Source organism: Zea mays, chromosome 5 (genome assembly GCF_902167145.1).
Source record: "Zea mays cultivar B73 chromosome 5, Zm-B73-REFERENCE-NAM-5.0, whole genome shotgun sequence".
Lineage (NCBI taxonomy): Eukaryota > Viridiplantae > Streptophyta > Magnoliopsida > Poales > Poaceae > Zea > Zea mays.
Genome location: NC_050100.1, coordinates 64,530,159 through 64,547,525, shown reverse-complemented (window position 1 = coordinate 64,547,525; position 17,367 = coordinate 64,530,159). Strand labels below are relative to the sequence as shown.

Here is a 17,367-nt window from a genome sequence, read left to right as displayed (position 1 = left end):
ATTGTCGGCCATCGTGCCGTTGATATATGTGTGAATGTCAGCCATCGTGCTGTTACTTTTATTTGCAGGTTTTGGAAACCTCCCCGTGCAGGGGAGGTGCTGCCGAATTTTTTTGTTGACATACTTGTTTATTTTTTTTGCAGAGGTCTTCCTAGCCGCTGCGGGTCTGCCTCGCGTCGCCACTGCACCGACCCGCCACAGCCCCACTAGCCTGACTCCACCGCCACCCTAGGTATAACCTCTACATCCGCATCATGGTCGTAGATCACGTAACCCTGTTAGGCGTCTCCCGTTCGAAAGAGATACGGTGTAGATATGCAGATCTTTGCATATCTACAAATGTATCAGTTTCGAATTGTCCACGTTTTTTGGATAGCCTGCGGTTGTGTAGATGGTGTTAGTTTCCATGCTCTACTCCGGTCCGAGATAGAGTTTCGGCGTCACCTCCCTGTTGTTCTCCGGACAGTACACTCTCCCTGTCAGGACGTGTATCCGGAGAACAGCGGGTAGGTGCTGCCGAAATTTTATCTCGGATCGGAGTAGAGCATGGAAACTAACTCCATCTACGCAACCGCGGGTGGGATTAGGACCTATCATCACCTATTAGAAGGTAGGAACGTAGTGTACATGCATTACATGTCTATATTAAACTATACTCGGTTATATATGTTAGAGGATGGAGGACCGTGAGTGGATGTACACGGGCCGCGTTCGACGTAATGATGTCACCCCAGAATGGATTAGGAAGACCGATGCTTTCGTGGAACGGGCATATGGCGAAGCTGCTAAAGGAGCTAGCCTAGTCCCTTGTCCGTGCAGCAAATGTGACAACTGGAAAAGAAAACCAAAGAAGGCCATGGTAGAACATATTTGGAAGAATGGATTTACGCCGGACTATACTCGGTGGATCTTCCATGGTGAAGCGCATCGCACGAGAAAGGAGGTGGTGAGACAACGCATCGAGGATTACGATGCTGATGCCGGGGTAGCGGACATGTTGAACGACTATCACGAGGCACAGTTCGCCGAAGGATGTACGGAGGACGAGCCAGAGGCGACCGCAAAGGCATTCTACGACATGTTTGACGCGGCACAGAAACCCCTTCACGGCAAGACAAAGGTTTCTCAACTGGATGCCATTGGGCGTATAATGGCGTTCAAGTCGCAGTATAGCATGAGTCGAGACGCCTTCGATGGTTTGTTGACAGTTATTGGCAGCCTGCTTCCGGAGGATCACGTTCTCCCAAAGAGCATGTACGAGGCACAGAAACTCCTTCGTGCACTCAAGATGATGTATGAGCAGATACATGCTTGTCCGAAGGGCTGCGTCCTATTTAGGAAAGAACACACTGAGGCAAAGTACTGTCCGAAGTGTAAATCGTCTAGGTTCATGGAGGTAGACTCTGGTGATGGACAGAAGAGGCAGCTCGACATCCCCGTGACAATCCTACGCCACCTTCCGTTCATACCGAGGATCCAGCGTCTATACATGACAGAGGAATCCGCGAAACAGATGACATGGCACAAAAAAGGCAAACGATACAATCCTGACAAGATGGTTCACGCATCCGATGGTGAAGCATGGACCCACTTTGATGTCATTCACCATGAGAAAGCTAAAGAGGCTCGTAATGTTCGTGTTGCGCTGGCCACAGATGGGTTCAATCCCTATGGAATGACCGCTGCCCCATACACATGTTGGCCTGTGTTCGTTATCCCCATCAATCTCCCCCCCGGCGTATGCTTTCAAAGACAGAACATATTCGTGTCGTTGATAATTCCTGGACACCCGGGGAATAAAATGGGCGTGTACATGGAGCCTTTGATTGATGAATTGGTCTGTGCTTGGGAGGAAGGGGTATGGACGTACGACCGAGCTACGAAGACAAACTTCAAAATGCATGTTTGGTACCAGTACTCCATGCATGACTTTCCGGCGTACGGGCTATTTTGCGCCTGGTGTGTTCACGGTAAGTTCCCATGCCCAGTTTGCAAGGAAGCTCTTAGGTTCATTTGGTTGAAGAAGGGTGGCAAATATTCGTCATTCGATAAACATCGACAATTTCTCCCTCCTGACCATGCATTCCGACTAGACATCAAGAACTTTACGAAAGGTGTCGTGGTGACAGACCGCCCACCTGCAATGATGACTGGTGCCGAAGTTCGCGAAGAGATAGATGGTCTCGTGGCCAACCCAGAAGGTGGTTTTGTGGGATATGGTGAGCAACATATGTGGACACATAAGTCGGGATTGACTCGGCTCCCCTATTATGATGACCTGCTCCTTCCACACAACATTGACGTGATGCACACTGAAAAGAATGTCGCCGAGGCACTTTGGGCAACAATTATGGAGATTCCTGATAAGTCAAAGGATAACGTAAAGGCAAGAGTGGATCTGGCAGAGTTATGTGATAGACCAAACCAAGAGATGAAGCCGCCTAGTGGTGGTAAGACATGGAGAAGGCCTAAGGCCGATTTCGTCCTGAGCAGGGCCCAGAGGAAGGAAGTACTAGAGTGGATCAAGATGTTAATGTTCCCTGATGGGTATGCAGCTAACCTTAGTAGGGGGGTGAACTTATCTACTCTGCGAGTCTTAGGGATGAAGAGTCATGACTTCCACATATGGATTGAACGAATTCTTCCGGCGATGGTTCGAGGCTATGTCCCTGAGCATGTCTGGCTAGCGCTTGCAGAGTTGAGCTATTTCTTCCGCCAGCTTTGTGCAAAAGAGTTAGCTCAGACCATGATTGCAGACTTGGAAAGGATGGCACCCGTGTTACTATGTAAGCTGGAGAAGATCTTTCCACCCGGCTTCTTCAATCCGATGCAGCATTTGATTATTCATCTCCCGTATGAGGCACGAATGGGGGGGGCCCGTGCAGGGACGTTGGTGCTATCCAATCGAGAGATGTCTAAAGACTATCCGAAAGAAATGTAGAAATAAATGCAAAATCGAGGCTTCCATTGCAGAGGCATACATACTGGAGGAGGTGTCAAATTTCACAACAACTTACTATGGTGACAAACTGCCGAGCGTGCATAATCCACCCCCTCGTTACAATGATGGCGACAATGAATCGAACCTCAGCATTTTTCGAGGGAAACTCGGAAGCGCAAGTGGTTCGACCACCAAGACCCTGAGACATGAAGAGTGGCGCCATATCATGCTATATGTATTGACCAACCTTGAAGAGGTGACGCCATACATGGAGCAATTTCTTCATGAATTCTGGCGTCGATCAAGGGACCCAACTCCACAGGAATATGATACCCTTCTTCGAAAGGGTGCGGGAAATGGATTGCCCGATTTTATTTCCTGGTTTAAACGTAAGGTACGTGCTTAGTTTGTCATTTGAAGTTGCTCTTACGTGCGAATAATATAACAATCTAGCGTGTTTGAACTTGCAGGGCCAAAGAGAGCCGTCTATGAGTGCCGAGTTGAGACAAGTAGCCAATGGCTTTGCCTATAGGGTCAGGAAATTTTCTGGGTATGACGTCAATGGATACCGTATTCGCACAACAAGCTACGACCAAAGCCGGCCCAATCGAAAAACCACGTGTTCTGGAGTCTATACACCCGGGCTTGACGAGGTCGAGTATTATGGAAGAATTGAAGATATATATGAACTCAATTTTTATGGTTCCAAACCTCTTACTCCAGTGATATTCAAATGTCATTGGTTTGACCCTGAAGTTACGAGACGGACACATTCTAATCTTGGGCTAGTCGAAATTCGACAGGATTCCACCTTACCAGGAGACGATGTCTATATTGTGGCCCAACAGGCCACACAAGTGTATTATCTTCCATATGCGTGCCAAACGAAACAACATCTTAAGGGTTGGGATGTTGTGTATAAGGTATCACCGCACGCTAAATTACCTGTTCCAAACGATGAAGATTATAACTTAGACCCGGACACATATGACGGAGAGTTCTTCCAAGAAGATGGGCTCGAAGGGCAATTTGAGATAGACTTAACCGAAGCGATCGGAATGGAAGTAGATATTGAAATGGTTGTTGATGACGAGGATGATGAGGTGCAAAATGAGAATGACTTAGAAATACTTGAAGGCAATGCCAATGATGAAATTGCGCCTTCAGATGATGTCGACTATGAAATGGTTGATAGTGATGATGACACTTATGATCCGGCTAACCCGGACACATATGAAGATTATTTTTAATCGATGTAATGCTATATTTCATTTATTTTGCATATGTTTCTAAATACATATTTTTTATCTGTGCTTAATTGTTTACTCTTAATTGCAGGTTGTTGGACAAAGATGGTGGGCGGTGGGACGAGGACGAGGAGGGGGAGGGGGAGGGGGAGGAGGAGCACCCGTAGGACGGAGGATGATAAATGTGTTCATTCTGTGATGTGCTTGATATATAATGTGATGTGAATGATATATATCTTTTGTTTGTTTGGATGGAACAACAAAAGCAAATAAAAAAGGGACATCCTGGTCACTTTGCCGAGTGTAACACTCGGCAAAGGGTTGCTTTGCCGAGTGCTATGACCATGGCACTCGGCAAAGAAGGAAACCTGGGAACCGGTAAAGACATCTTTGCCGAGTGCTGACAGTGGCACTCGGCAAAGAAGGAAACCTGGGAACCGGCAAAGACATCTTTGCCGAGTGCTTTTGCCAAGGCACTCGGCAAAGATACTGGCAAAGGGGCCCACTGGAGGGTTCTTTGCCGAGTGCCAGTCAACCAGACACTCGGCAAAGAAACCTCCTTTGCCGAGTGCCTACTAGGGCTCTCAGCACAAGGACTGGCTGTGGGGTCCACTGGACCAGTCTTTGCCGAGTGTCGCCGTAGGCACTCGGCAAAGGATCCGTCACCGTCACTTGGCGCCGTGACGGTGACTTTTCTTTGCCGAGTGCCAAATGGCACTCGGCAAAGTCTTTGCCGAGTGCCCGACAAAAAGTACTCGGCAAAGAAGCTATTGCCGATGTACAGTTCGCCGAGCGTTCTTTGCCGAGTGTAAAATAGCCTTTGCCGTGTGTTTAGAACACACGGCAAAGGAGCTGATTCCGGTAGTGCATCCTTCTCATTCAGGATCAATATGCAATTGGAGCTCTCGAATCGTGCTTCCACCCCAGTTGACGTGCAAAAACCAAAACTTTCTGGTAGTTGCTGCTAACCAATCTGACAGAGTATCAAAGTCTTGTAGTTGCTCTTCAATGTCTTACCCTCACAAGACCAGACCTCACATATGCGTTTCAACAAGCTTGCTTGTTTACAGTGGCGGAGCTCCGTAAAAATAACGCCCCGGGCCACTTTAAAAATATAACGATGTACTACTCGTCTTTTAATTTTTCACACTTTAGGGGTAGTAAGATTTAAAACAATCCAATTGAACTTTTAATTTTTCGCACTTTAGGGGTAGTAACATTTAAAACAATCCAATGGAGCTGTGGCAGATAGGGAAAAGGAATCAGACATTCGGGAACAATTACTCACAATAGAGGAGAAGCACTCAGCACACAGCGCTTGCCGCTCAGGTGGTCGCTGCCCATTAGCTAGGGAGGCGGTCCGCCCTCGCCTATGAATAAGAGAAAAGGAGTCAAGTTGAGAAAGTTGTATAGTTTGGGAGAAGATGTAATGGCAGGGGTAGATTTGGGTGGTGGCGCGGCGCCAGTGCACGCCGCACGCATCATTGCTACATGGACGATAGAGGCGAACTGGTGGAGGTGGAGGCCGGACTGATGGTGGCGGATGCCTGAGTCAGAGGCCGCCCGGCCGCCTCGGAGGTTGCTGCCTTGTGCTCTTGCCGAATTCGTAGAGCCTAAAGGTGTGGAGAGCGATAGAGGACTGAATGGAGGCGGCCGTGCCGCTGGCAACATAGAAAACGCAGCCACGCAGGTTTGCGAAATAATTGAAAGAGTCTATGTTCTTGTGACTTGAGCGACTGAGGGAGGCCGCCAGCGCCAGACTCAATCAGTGCAAGTAGGAGGTCTTTTGGGCCACATTTTTAAGCTGAAATGTATTTTGGTCTAGATTTTTTGTTGAAAAAAGACACACATATATATATAAGAGAATTTTTGCGCCCCGGGCCATGGCCCCGGTAGCCCGGGGCCCATATCTTCCCCTGCTTGTTTATGCATGTTCCTATAGATCCTCATCTTCAGCTGATCAAATGAAACTTCTGCTATGTTCGTGGCATGGTTCACTACGGTCTACATATCTCCCGCACCCCTGCTCGTGATAACGACGACAACCGACCATGTCCCAGTCCAAATGCTAACGTTGAATAACAGGCCATAAGCATGTCTATACTATATTTAAAGCACCAGTTTCAATGGTCGTCGTGCGTCATATTTTTACAAATAACCCCTCACAGCTATTTCAAATTAATCCGCTGCACGCCTATAGATGGCCAAACGGCGACCCAGCACGGGCCAGACACCCGCGGGCCACAACTCTGGCCCAGGCACATCATGCCGGCCTGCTGACTGTGCCGGGCCAGCCCATTAGCCCGTCGGCCCGTTGGATTAAATCAGCGTAAAATGTTAAAAAACAGTGCAAGAGACGGGGTTCGAACCCATGCCCTGATGGAAGAAGGGCGGGAGACACTGGGTGAAGTTGCCTAACCAGTAGAACATCATGCTCAAATATTTTTTAATATTGAATATAAATTATATATATATATATATACGTTTTTTGTAAAATAAAAAAATATAATCGTGTTGGGCCGGGCCAGCACTACGGGCCGAGGCTACAGCCCAAGCACGGCACGACGTTCTTGGCTCTTCCAAGCATTAGGTCGTTTCTGAGACCACATTGGCGCAATGGACTCCATGGTGTTTGAGGTTGCTGAATTGGATGGAGCAACAATGATTTGTCACACTAATAGTAAAATAAAAGATTATTTGTTGGTTTTAAACATTAGTAATTGCTACGAAGTAGCATAATTTATATGGAGTGCATCCAGTTTTTATTGATGTCTGACTTTAGCAATCACTCCATATTTTGATCTATCTTTTTTTATAAGTTTGAGTTCATGTGACTTATTTTAAAAACTTGAACTCACAAACTTTCTCTTATTTGGTCTATGTATGGTGGAATTATGTCATTTTATAATACCTGTTCGTTCAGTCAGTTGTTGTGAACTTTTCTAATCGCTCACTTCATTGGTCGTGTTGTACCAAGACATATTGTATGGAGTAAACAATAACATCAGTTAGCCAAATTAAAAAAAATACTATATGAAGAGCGGAGACAATCAATAAAAAATCTTGAAATTTTTTTAGTGGATAGTTTACGCGTGGGTATTATTGTAAGCCGTCGCAACGCACGGGCAACCGACTAGTTTGTGATAATGTTAGTGCTCAATACCTATCCACTAATCTTATCCAGCATAAGAGGACCAAACAAGTAAACAACATATTGAGATCGATTTGCATTTTGTCCGTGATAAAGTGGCTCTTGGTGAGCTCAAAGTTTGCCATGTTCCATCATCATCGCAATATATGGAAACATATTTACGAAGGGGGTTAAAGAATTTAGAGTTAGCTTGAACATTGAAGAACATCCAGATTCCAGACTGAGGGGGGGGGGGGGGGGGGGGGGTTGAAGGTTACTTGTATTCCTTACTCACGCGCATGACCCCACCATATCGCATGGCCGCATGCATAGGACTCACACGTACGATCACATGTCTTCTCCGCATGCATAGGATCTAAAGCCTAGAAATAGGGAATCCCTTTGTGCAAATACGACGAGCTGTCGTTTCCGTCAACCATCAGTACGCAGATGGCCATGGAGGGTCGTCGTCGTCGTCGTCTCGTTCTGTGGCTCGTGATATCCGCGCAAACAATGCTAGTTGCCGCCGCGGCCGGCGCCAAGCGGCAGGCGCCGGTGATGTTCGTGTTCGGCGACTCGACGCTGGACGTCGGGAACAACAACTTCCTGTCGGGGGCGGCCGTCCCCAGGGCCAACAAGCCCCACTACGGCGTCGACTTCCCCGGCGGCCATCCCACCGGAAGGTTCAGCAATGGCGACAACACGGCTGACTTCGTCGGTACGTACGTAGTAGCGACTGTCGTCGCTGCATGCTATACCAGATATATACCACCTTTAATTACCTGCACTGCATGCCGTCGTATATACAGCGAAGAGCATGGGGTTGAAGAGTAGCCCTCCGCCGTATCTGTCGCTTGCACCCAACGGCTCCAGCCCTCTGCTCGCGCAGACTGCTCTCACCACTGGTGTCAGCTACGCTTCCGCAGACGCTGGCGTCCTCGACTCAACTGTAAGGCCGTCGTCGTCCTATCGATCGTATACGTATATATAGTATAAGTATGGTGACGTGGATAATATATACACACATATGCATGCAACAACGCAGAACGAGGGCAAGTGCATCCCGTTGTCGACGCAGGTGGGCTACTTCAACGGCACCAAGGCGAAGATGGTCGCCAAGAAGGGCGCCGCCGCGGTGAGCAAGCTGCTGGCCGACTCCGTCATCCTCATGGGCATCGCCAACAACGACCTGTTCGTGTTCGCCGCCGCCGAGCTGTTGCGGGGCAGGTCGGCCGCGGAGCAGAAGAGCGACGCCGCCGCGTTCCTCACCGACCTGCTGTCCAACTACTCGGCCGCCATCACGGTACGTACGTTCCTCCGATGTCGACCCAATCCATCGCAAATACATATATATACGACGCGCGTACTACGGCCGGGCGGGCGCGCGCGGTGTGCAGGATCTGCACTCCATCGGCGCGAGGAAGTTCGCCATCATCAACGTGGGGCTGGTGGGGTGCGTGCCGGTGGTGCGGGTGCTGGACGCGGACGGCGGGTGCGCCGAGGGGCTCAACAAGCTGGCTGAAGCCTTCGACGTCGCGCTGGGGCCGCTCCTCGCCGGCCTCGCCGACAAGCTGCCGGGGCTGACCTACTCGCTGGCCAACTCCTTCCGCCTGACGCAGGACGCCTTCGCGGACCCGAAGGCGTCCGGGTACAGCGACGTGGCCAGCGCCTGCTGCGGGAGCGGGCGGCTGCTGGCGGAGGCGGACTGCCTGCCCAACTCCACCGTGTGCAGCGACCACGACAGCCACGTATTCTGGGACCGCTACCACCCGGCCCAGCGCGCGTGCAACCTCACGGCCCGGGCGTTCTACGACGGGCCGGCCAAGTACACGACGCCCATCAACTTCATGAAGCTGGCCCAGGCCAGTTAATGGTTTCTGTATGGCTGTCCACGAATACTTATTAGCCACGAATACCTGTGAAAACAGCAAAACAAAAATTGGGCACCGTTGGCCATTATACATGGAAACTTGTTAATTTCTTAGGAATGTCATGTGGCTCGATCGAGGCCAAGCCATGTACGTACAAGTTGTTCAATTATTTATGCATGCTGCTGCATGTATAGATGTCCAATTTGGCGGCGGCATGGGCACAATTCGGCTCGACCCGTCACTACACCAAAATGCTTAACTTCTTAGGGCCTAAACCGTAGAAAGTTAGCGCAAAACTCTCGGAAGTTATACAAACTGTCGGAAGTTAGCTCGTCGGAACAAATTGGTCGGAAGTTAGGGTAACTTCCGACGGGCTCTCGGAAGTTAAGGAAACTTCCGAGAGGGTCGTTCGCCTCTCGGAAGTTAATGGTTAACTTCCAAGAGGGCGCTTCCCTCTCGGAAGTTAAGTGCTGACGCCGTCCAGCACGGGGCTAACATCGTCCAGGAATAACTTCTGACATCGTCCAGGAAGTTAACCCTTAACTTCTGAGAGTTCCCTATTCCTCTCGGAAGTTAAATTGACCAGCACTAAATATACAATTTATTTTTGGTAATTCAACATAAGAATTCACAAGTATCACATATAACAGCCACAATACATAATAACAAATATATTTAACAGCCACAATACACAACATATCACATATAACATCTCACATACATAATAACAACATAAGAATTCACAAGTCTCACAAGTCAAATCCACCTCGACATAAGAATTCACAAGTCTCACAAGACACAAGTTTGAAGTCTCACAAAACACATCGAATGGAAGCCCACTACTGTCGATCAACATCAAGAAATAGCGAAGAGTGATGCTCGCTACCTCCACTCGCGAAGAGCGTATTGACAAAGTCTAACCCGTCATCTTGTTGCTGCGCCGACAAGGTAGCTGGAGGAGTCTCATATACCTATACAAATGACATTCACGGAGTTACATCGTAATGTAACAAGTAAATTATGATAAATTTGCATACCTGATGTTCGGTAGGTGGAGGTGAAGGCCAAGGAAAATGTATGGGAGGTGGAGGTGGGGGGGCCATCGGAACCTGTATCCCTTGGGCTTGTGCTAGTTGCTACCAAATTTCCGAACACATTAATGTCAGTGTTTTAAATCAATACATAACTTAAAATGAATGATCTTTTTGAACTTACTTGTATCAGTGCTTGCTGTTGTTGAAACTGAGTAGCATAGTATTCTTGTTGAGCATCATGTTGCCTCAAGTATTCCTCCTGAACCCTTTGCCGCTCCTGATGTTGCCTAAGCTCTTCTCGTAGTCGCTCAACTTCTGCACTATCCTGAGTAGAGCGACATGAGCTACGAGCAGCAGACCTCGATGAACCTCCCCTCTGAACCGTCACATGGCTCGAGTCGATGACGTTATCGAAAATCGAGTACCTTCAAACAAGTAACATCACGACAGATTCAAAAATAATCTATTGTACTTAAACCGATGAAACAAGATAAGGTATGTATAGTCCACACCTTCCATGGGGTTTTCCACCACTTGCATACATAGCCTGAGGATCAATAGGTGCGGTCCTCCAGTCATAGTCCGATCCGTGCTGACTAGACATCGCCTCAGCATATGCAGCCTCCATACAAAAGAACAATGCAATCTTACATCACTGGGCACATACATAAATTCATATGAACAAAATCTACCAAGCATTTCAAAACACTCACCAGACGATCTGTTGCCTTTTGGCTACACAACACATCTGGATTTGCAGGATCTGGTCCTCTGTGCCCCCTCAGGTATATTTGAACATCACTGGGCACTACACCACTGCTAGCTTCCTGTACGTACATTTGACAAACATTATAATCAGAAATGACATCAAGTCATATACAATCAACAAAACTACACCATTGCTAGCTTCCTGTACTTACCATTCGTTTTGCCAAACGAAAGTATCATCACCTCCATACTTGTGATACGACTCGGTTCCACGATTGGAACTTTGTCGTATAGACCTTGCCTTGAAATTATCCGAAGCCCAAAAACGGCATAAGGCACGCCAAGCAGGATCATTGGCGGCTATCCATGGAATCGAATGCTACGGAAACACAATTCATTTATAAGTAACTGTAACATATACAAGGAACACAGTACATCATATGCAAAAAACATCATTTTTTCCAACATAAGCAAAAACATCAATTACGTGAAGAAAATCTTGCTCAGTCATAGAAAGTCCATATTGTGACGCCTCGCTCTTACTAGTTGCACGTCGTCCTTCACTACTCAACATAGCTTGATTAATCACCTGGATTCGAACATAGTACATCATATCCGCAACAACATCTGCCGCGTTCTTATGGAACACGGAGTGTGCATGCTCGGTATGAGTATCTCCATCAGGCAACTTATAATATTTCTGAAAAAGAAACATAGTCAAGAATCCATATATGAATCAATCATTGAGCTGATAACTTCGCAAGAAGATAGATAAACATACCCAGAAGTCGTGCCAAACTGCACCTTGCGCATTCCCATGTTGCGCGTTAACCGCAAGGCCGTATTGATCCCATCTTGTGACAGGGACCTCAATACCATCCTCAATCACCAATCTAGGCCATCTCATACGACAGATATTGCCCAACACTTTATTTACTTGCCTTACATGATCTTTGCCGGTGAAACTACTATCCAGCCAAGCCCTAACAACACAAGCACAATTGTCAAATTCAAAAAATAATTGTTTATCCTCAATGTGTAAGACATAAGAACAAAGCAAAGATGCTCTTACCCATCTCCACTCGGGATTATCTCAACCTTGTTAACTGGTTCTTTAGAAGGGGGGACCCAACTAGTCTTCCGCGGCTTCCGGACCCGTGAAGACCCTTGTTGGGGGCCTTCGGCTTCCGAAGGTCCTCAAAAACATGATTTGACAATGTTTTCCAAGTATGCGAGCAGGTATCTTCGGAATCAGGTTGCGGGTATACAAGAGCATGGTCAAGACGAAGCTTGACTGAAATGGAAGACAATCATGACGAAGGATGAAATGATCATGAAGCTGTGTGCAGAAGAGCTTCGGCATGACAGCAGAAAAGGGGAACCGACTTAAAGATGAAAAGCCAAATTAGACCTCGAAGAATTACTATAGAGTTATTGATAAAAGTAAAGGGCATTAATGTAATTTCACACGGGCTGCGTCCCGTGCCTATAAATAGATGAACAGTACTCCCGTACTGTTCACGCTGACTTGGCATTAGCATCACGCTTGTACCCTTACTTTTCTTCAAGCCGAAGGTACATTTGTAATTTGTTGTTGTTTATATAAGTAAAATAAATAGAAATAAATTAATAATAATGTTCAAAGTAATCATGTTATTTTCCGTGTTTTGTGTACAAATCTTTTTTGTCTTTTATTATGAATATGAAGGTATGGCCTTCATATCCTTCGTCCGAAATCCATTATATCCGAAGGGAAATAATGCTTCGAAGGACGAAGGGCTTTGATATTTAACATTTTATGTTGCCTTGTTCTTAATTCATAGCATTTGAGAACAAGTCCCCAACAACCCTCCAACTCCCCCGCTTCCAGAACCTCCTTCTGAAACACCAGCTTCCCCTTCCCTTGACCCACTAGCTCCCCCAACTCCCGACCCTCCATCATTGGGCCATTCACCCCACCCTGTCGCCACCTCCCTACCCTGGACATCCTCAACATCTTCCACCTGTCTCCACTCCTCTGTCTCTTCCTCATCTTCAGGCTCATCCTATAGATCAAAATTAATAATTTAGTTATTCGAACTCATACAAATATTACATTACAAAACAAATATATTGGTTATCTCATTCCTATGTACGCCGACTGCCTGACCCTGCAACTCTGGAACATGCTCCAACAAAGCTCTACGCCTGCTTGAGCTTGAACTAGTGCCCTAGAACACTAAGTCCTCTTTTCTCCCAAAAATGGAGGCTCTCCTCGCTAGTCCCTTAGCGAGCTGCTTGACCTTTTTAGACATCCTGTTATTAAAACAAAATCAAATTAGTAAATGAGCATAATGTAAATGAACATAATGTATTGAAATGAACATAATGTATTGAAATGAACAATAAATATATAATTACTTTTTAGTCGTATTCAAAATCAGGATCAAATTGTTTTCTTCGATTCGATGTTTTCTTCTTTGACTTCCGTTTCCGTTTTTTGGGACTTACTACATCTTCAGGATCCCCCACTAATGATTCTGGCAAAACCTCAGTATCTATATTAAAATTGGTCGGAAGTTCATCTTCTTGGTAAATTTCTTCAACTTCCGCCTCGAACCATTCACCCTTGGTGTGTAACTGTTCACGAGGATTCACTTTGTACACTACCCATGTGGCTTCCAGCTTTATAGATGGATACAGTATGTAGTACACCTGGTCAACTTGGTGAGCAAGAACAAATTTGCTACATGCACTTGTTTTGAGCTCATGTTTGACTTCTACCATGCCAAATTGGTTTTCTACAGTCCCTTGATTGGGATCAAACCAATCACATTTGAAAAACACCACCTTAAGATTTTTGCTCCCGGCGAAGTCGTACTCGAGTATGTCATTAATAACTCCATAATAATTCATCTCTCTTCCACGATCATCGACTGCCCTGCATACAACTCCACTATTTTTTGTCGCCGCAAATGAACGAGTACATTCAAATTTGGTCGAACGAAAACGAAACCCCTTAATGTCGTAACGACCGTAGCTTCTGACTTTTACGATTGCGTAAGACATCTGAAGCAAATCCTCGTCTAAATTTGGAATTTTGTCACACTGCCAATCAGATGGTGAAATTAGATTTCTAAAACAAAATATATAAAGTAGAACAAGAGTGTTAGGTTATTTACATAATTTCGAAACCAATTAATGAAATTGGGCTTCCCATGTCTTCCTCGAAGCGCGTTTTCATACTGCCTCGAGGACAATTTCTCATTAAGATGCGATTGGAATTCTCTGTTACAACAAGTAAACAAATGAGGTGTGTAACATGATTACTACAAGTAAACAAATTGAAATATGGAGTCATCTTACTTGAAATATTGAGTCATTTCATCCATATTTTCATACATATAGAGCAAAGTGTCCAACTTTTCTTCGCGCTCAGGATGATATTCTGTGGATGCTCCGACAGTCTTGCCCTCAATCTCAAAAATTTGGAGATTGCTGCGGGTCCCTACTTTGTCATCATGATACCTCAATGTAGGGGCATTGATATTGTGCTCGTCTGCAAAGTATACACTCGTGAAGGCTGCTACCTCTTTATATTTGAATTCTTCAGCTATACACCCTTCAACTCTTCCTTTGTTACCAACCATTGAACTAAGATTCTTTAATGCCCTTTCAATATGGTAGATCCACCTGTATTGCACAGGACCACCAACCTTAGCTTCATATGGAAGGTGGACAAGTAGATGTTGCATTGGATTGAAGAATCCTGGGGGGAATATTTTTTCCAACTTGCATATAAGGATAGGAATTTCTGTCTCCAACTTCTCCATCACATCTTTGTTTATTTCTTTAGCACAAAGTTGCCTATAAAAGTAGCTTAACTCAGCTAAAGCCTGCCAGATACTGACTTTCAAGTACCCACAGAACATTATAGGGAGGAGCCTTTCCATCATTATATGATAATCATGACTCTTCAATCCATTTATTTTATTTGTCTTTAAGTTCACAACTCTCCTAAACCCGGCCGCATAACCATCTGGGAATTTCAAAATTTTCAACCATTCCATTACTTCTTTCTTCTGTTTAGTTTTTAGACCAAATTGAGCACGTGGCTTTTTTCCATTTTCGTCGAGTTCCTGGGTTGGTCGGTTACAAAGTTTTGCTAAGTCCTTTCTGGCCTTTATATTGTCTTTTGTTTTGTCACCTAGATTCATGCAAGTACTTAGAATGCTTTCACCAACATTACGTTCCTGATGCATGACGTCAATGTTATGCATCAGAATCAATGCCTTAACATAAGGTAGTTCCCATAAACCACATTTATGTGTCCAATTATGCTCGGTTCCAAAACATATGTATCCATCACCACTTTCATTCTCTTTCAAATTATTAAGCATAGCCTCAACCTCTATTCCGCTAAGACGCCTGGGCGGTCCCTTTGTCACGATAGTGCCCTTCTTAAAGGTGTTAACCTCGAACCTATACGGGTGTTTTTGGGGCAAGAAGCATCTGTGGTAGTCAAAGTAACAGATCTTCCCTCCAAACTCAAGGCGGAAACAATCTGTATCCTTGCCACATATTGGACATGTCAGAGTTCCATGGCAGCTCCATCCAGCAAATAAATTGTATGCCATGAAATCATGAATGGACCACAAATACGCAACTCGAAGTGTGAATATCTCGTTTTTGTAGCAATCGTATGCTTCGACTCCTTTCCATAACTTTTTGAGATCATCGATCAAGGGTTGCATCATCACATTCAGCCCTTTCCCAGGATGGTCTGGACCAGGAATAATTAGGGAAAGAAACATGTAATCATATTTCATGCACAGATGAGGTGGAAGGTTGTATGGAATAACAAATACAGGCCAACAAGAATATGATGGTGCGTTCGTATTGAAAGGTGTGAAACCATCTGTCGCCAACCCAATTCGAATATTTCTCGCTTCACTAGCAAATTCTGGATCAAAGTCATCTAGAGCCTTCCACGCATCACTGTCAGACGGGTGCGTCATCACATGAGTGTCCCCTCGTTCACGTTCTTTATGCCATCTCATGTGCCTAGCTGTGTTCCTCGAAAGAAACAAACGCTTAACACGAGGCGCAAGAGGCATATAACGAAGTTGCTTTTGGGCTACAGTTGATGTGACCATTTCACCATCATCGTTTTTAACCTCTACATATCTCGACTTGCCACACTTTAGACACTTACTATCATTCTCATGATCCTTCCAGAACAACATACAATTATCTGGACAGACATCGATTTTCTGATAGTTCATACCTAGACCAGAGAGCAGTTTCCTGCACTGATACACGTCTTTCGACATCTTGTGATTTGGTGGAAACACTTCGCTGATTAAGTTCAAGAGCTCGTTGTAACAATTGTTCGAGAACACGAACTTGGACTTGATAGCCATAAGTCGAGTCACGAAAGCGAGGACTGAAATTGTTGTGTGTTCGTGCAAAGGCTCTTCTGTAGCCTTAAGGAGGTCGAAGAACTTTTTAACCTCTGGAGGAGGCGCCTCCTCAGGATTTGGTGGAAACACTAAATCAGGATCCCCCCTTAAATCTTCAAGCATCTCATCCATTCTATCGTAGTCCACATCGTCATTGTTGTGGGCTTCCGATGCATTTTCACGGGGAAACTCCTCGCCGTGATACACCCAGACTTCATAGTTAGGCATGTAGCCATATTTGCAAAGGTGTCCCGACAGAGTTCTCTTGTCTTGACATCTACAAATCCGACACATACTACATGGACAACGCACATCTGTGCCGGTTCTTGATACATGAAAAAGCACAATCAATAAAATCCTCTGTCTTTCTTATCCAATCTGTTGAGGGATCATTCATACGCCAACCTTCATACATCCATCGACGGTCCTCACCCACCATATTTCATTCTAAAATAGTAGAACACATGATTCATAAATTTTTTCTGGTACTAAACACATATCGATCGTGTCACTACATCTATAGGAAAAGATAGTTCCTAAACCCACCCATGAGTGACCGATAGAGCAACGATTTATGACGAGCAACGAGTCTGAATGAAATTTCAGCAGCATAACCCCGTTGTTCTCCATTTGCATGCCCATAAATGGTGCAATAGAGAATAACAGGGTTATGTCACCAAAATCTCGTTCGGACCCGTCATCGTCATAAATTCATAGCTCTATCATCCACTAACAGGCTCTCCAAAAAAGGGACAATTCCGGACCAATATGAGTCATATGTCTATCATGTGACTCGTGTCTATCCGGAATAGGCAACACATAGGTTTCACAACACTACGACAATTTTGCAAAAATATTACTAACACGCAACAAACAAGAGACTAACATAATTCAATTATATGCACCACCTAGCTTATTAAGTTAATTAACCCTATTAACATAACTTTCTACAGTTTAAAAACAGTTAACTCTCGGAAGTTAGCATATTTAATATA

The 17,367-nt window shown here is 45.5% G+C and overlaps 1 protein-coding gene and 1 long non-coding RNA gene across 2 annotated transcripts; one reads left to right on the top strand and one right to left on the bottom strand.

Moving 5' to 3' along the window:
- The first annotated feature begins 7,962 nt into the window (after positions 1-7,962).
- Positions 7,963-9,375, top strand: LOC100382818 (uncharacterized). Its single transcript, NM_001175518.1, is given in 4 exon segments — positions 7,963-8,036; positions 8,128-8,267; positions 8,364-8,621; positions 8,716-9,375. Coding segments are annotated over 3 exon segments (864 nt in total). The 5' UTR covers positions 7,963-8,036; positions 8,128-8,135; the 3' UTR covers positions 9,190-9,375.
- Positions 9,376-10,759: 1,384 nt separating this feature from the next.
- LOC109939491 (uncharacterized) lies at positions 10,760-11,166 on the bottom strand. Its single transcript, XR_002261954.1, has 3 exons — positions 11,144-11,166; positions 10,937-11,050; positions 10,760-10,845 (listed from the first exon to the last, which is right to left on the bottom strand). It is a non-coding gene; the product is annotated as an uncharacterized lncRNA (long non-coding RNA).
- Positions 11,167-17,367: the final 6,201 nt, after the last annotated feature.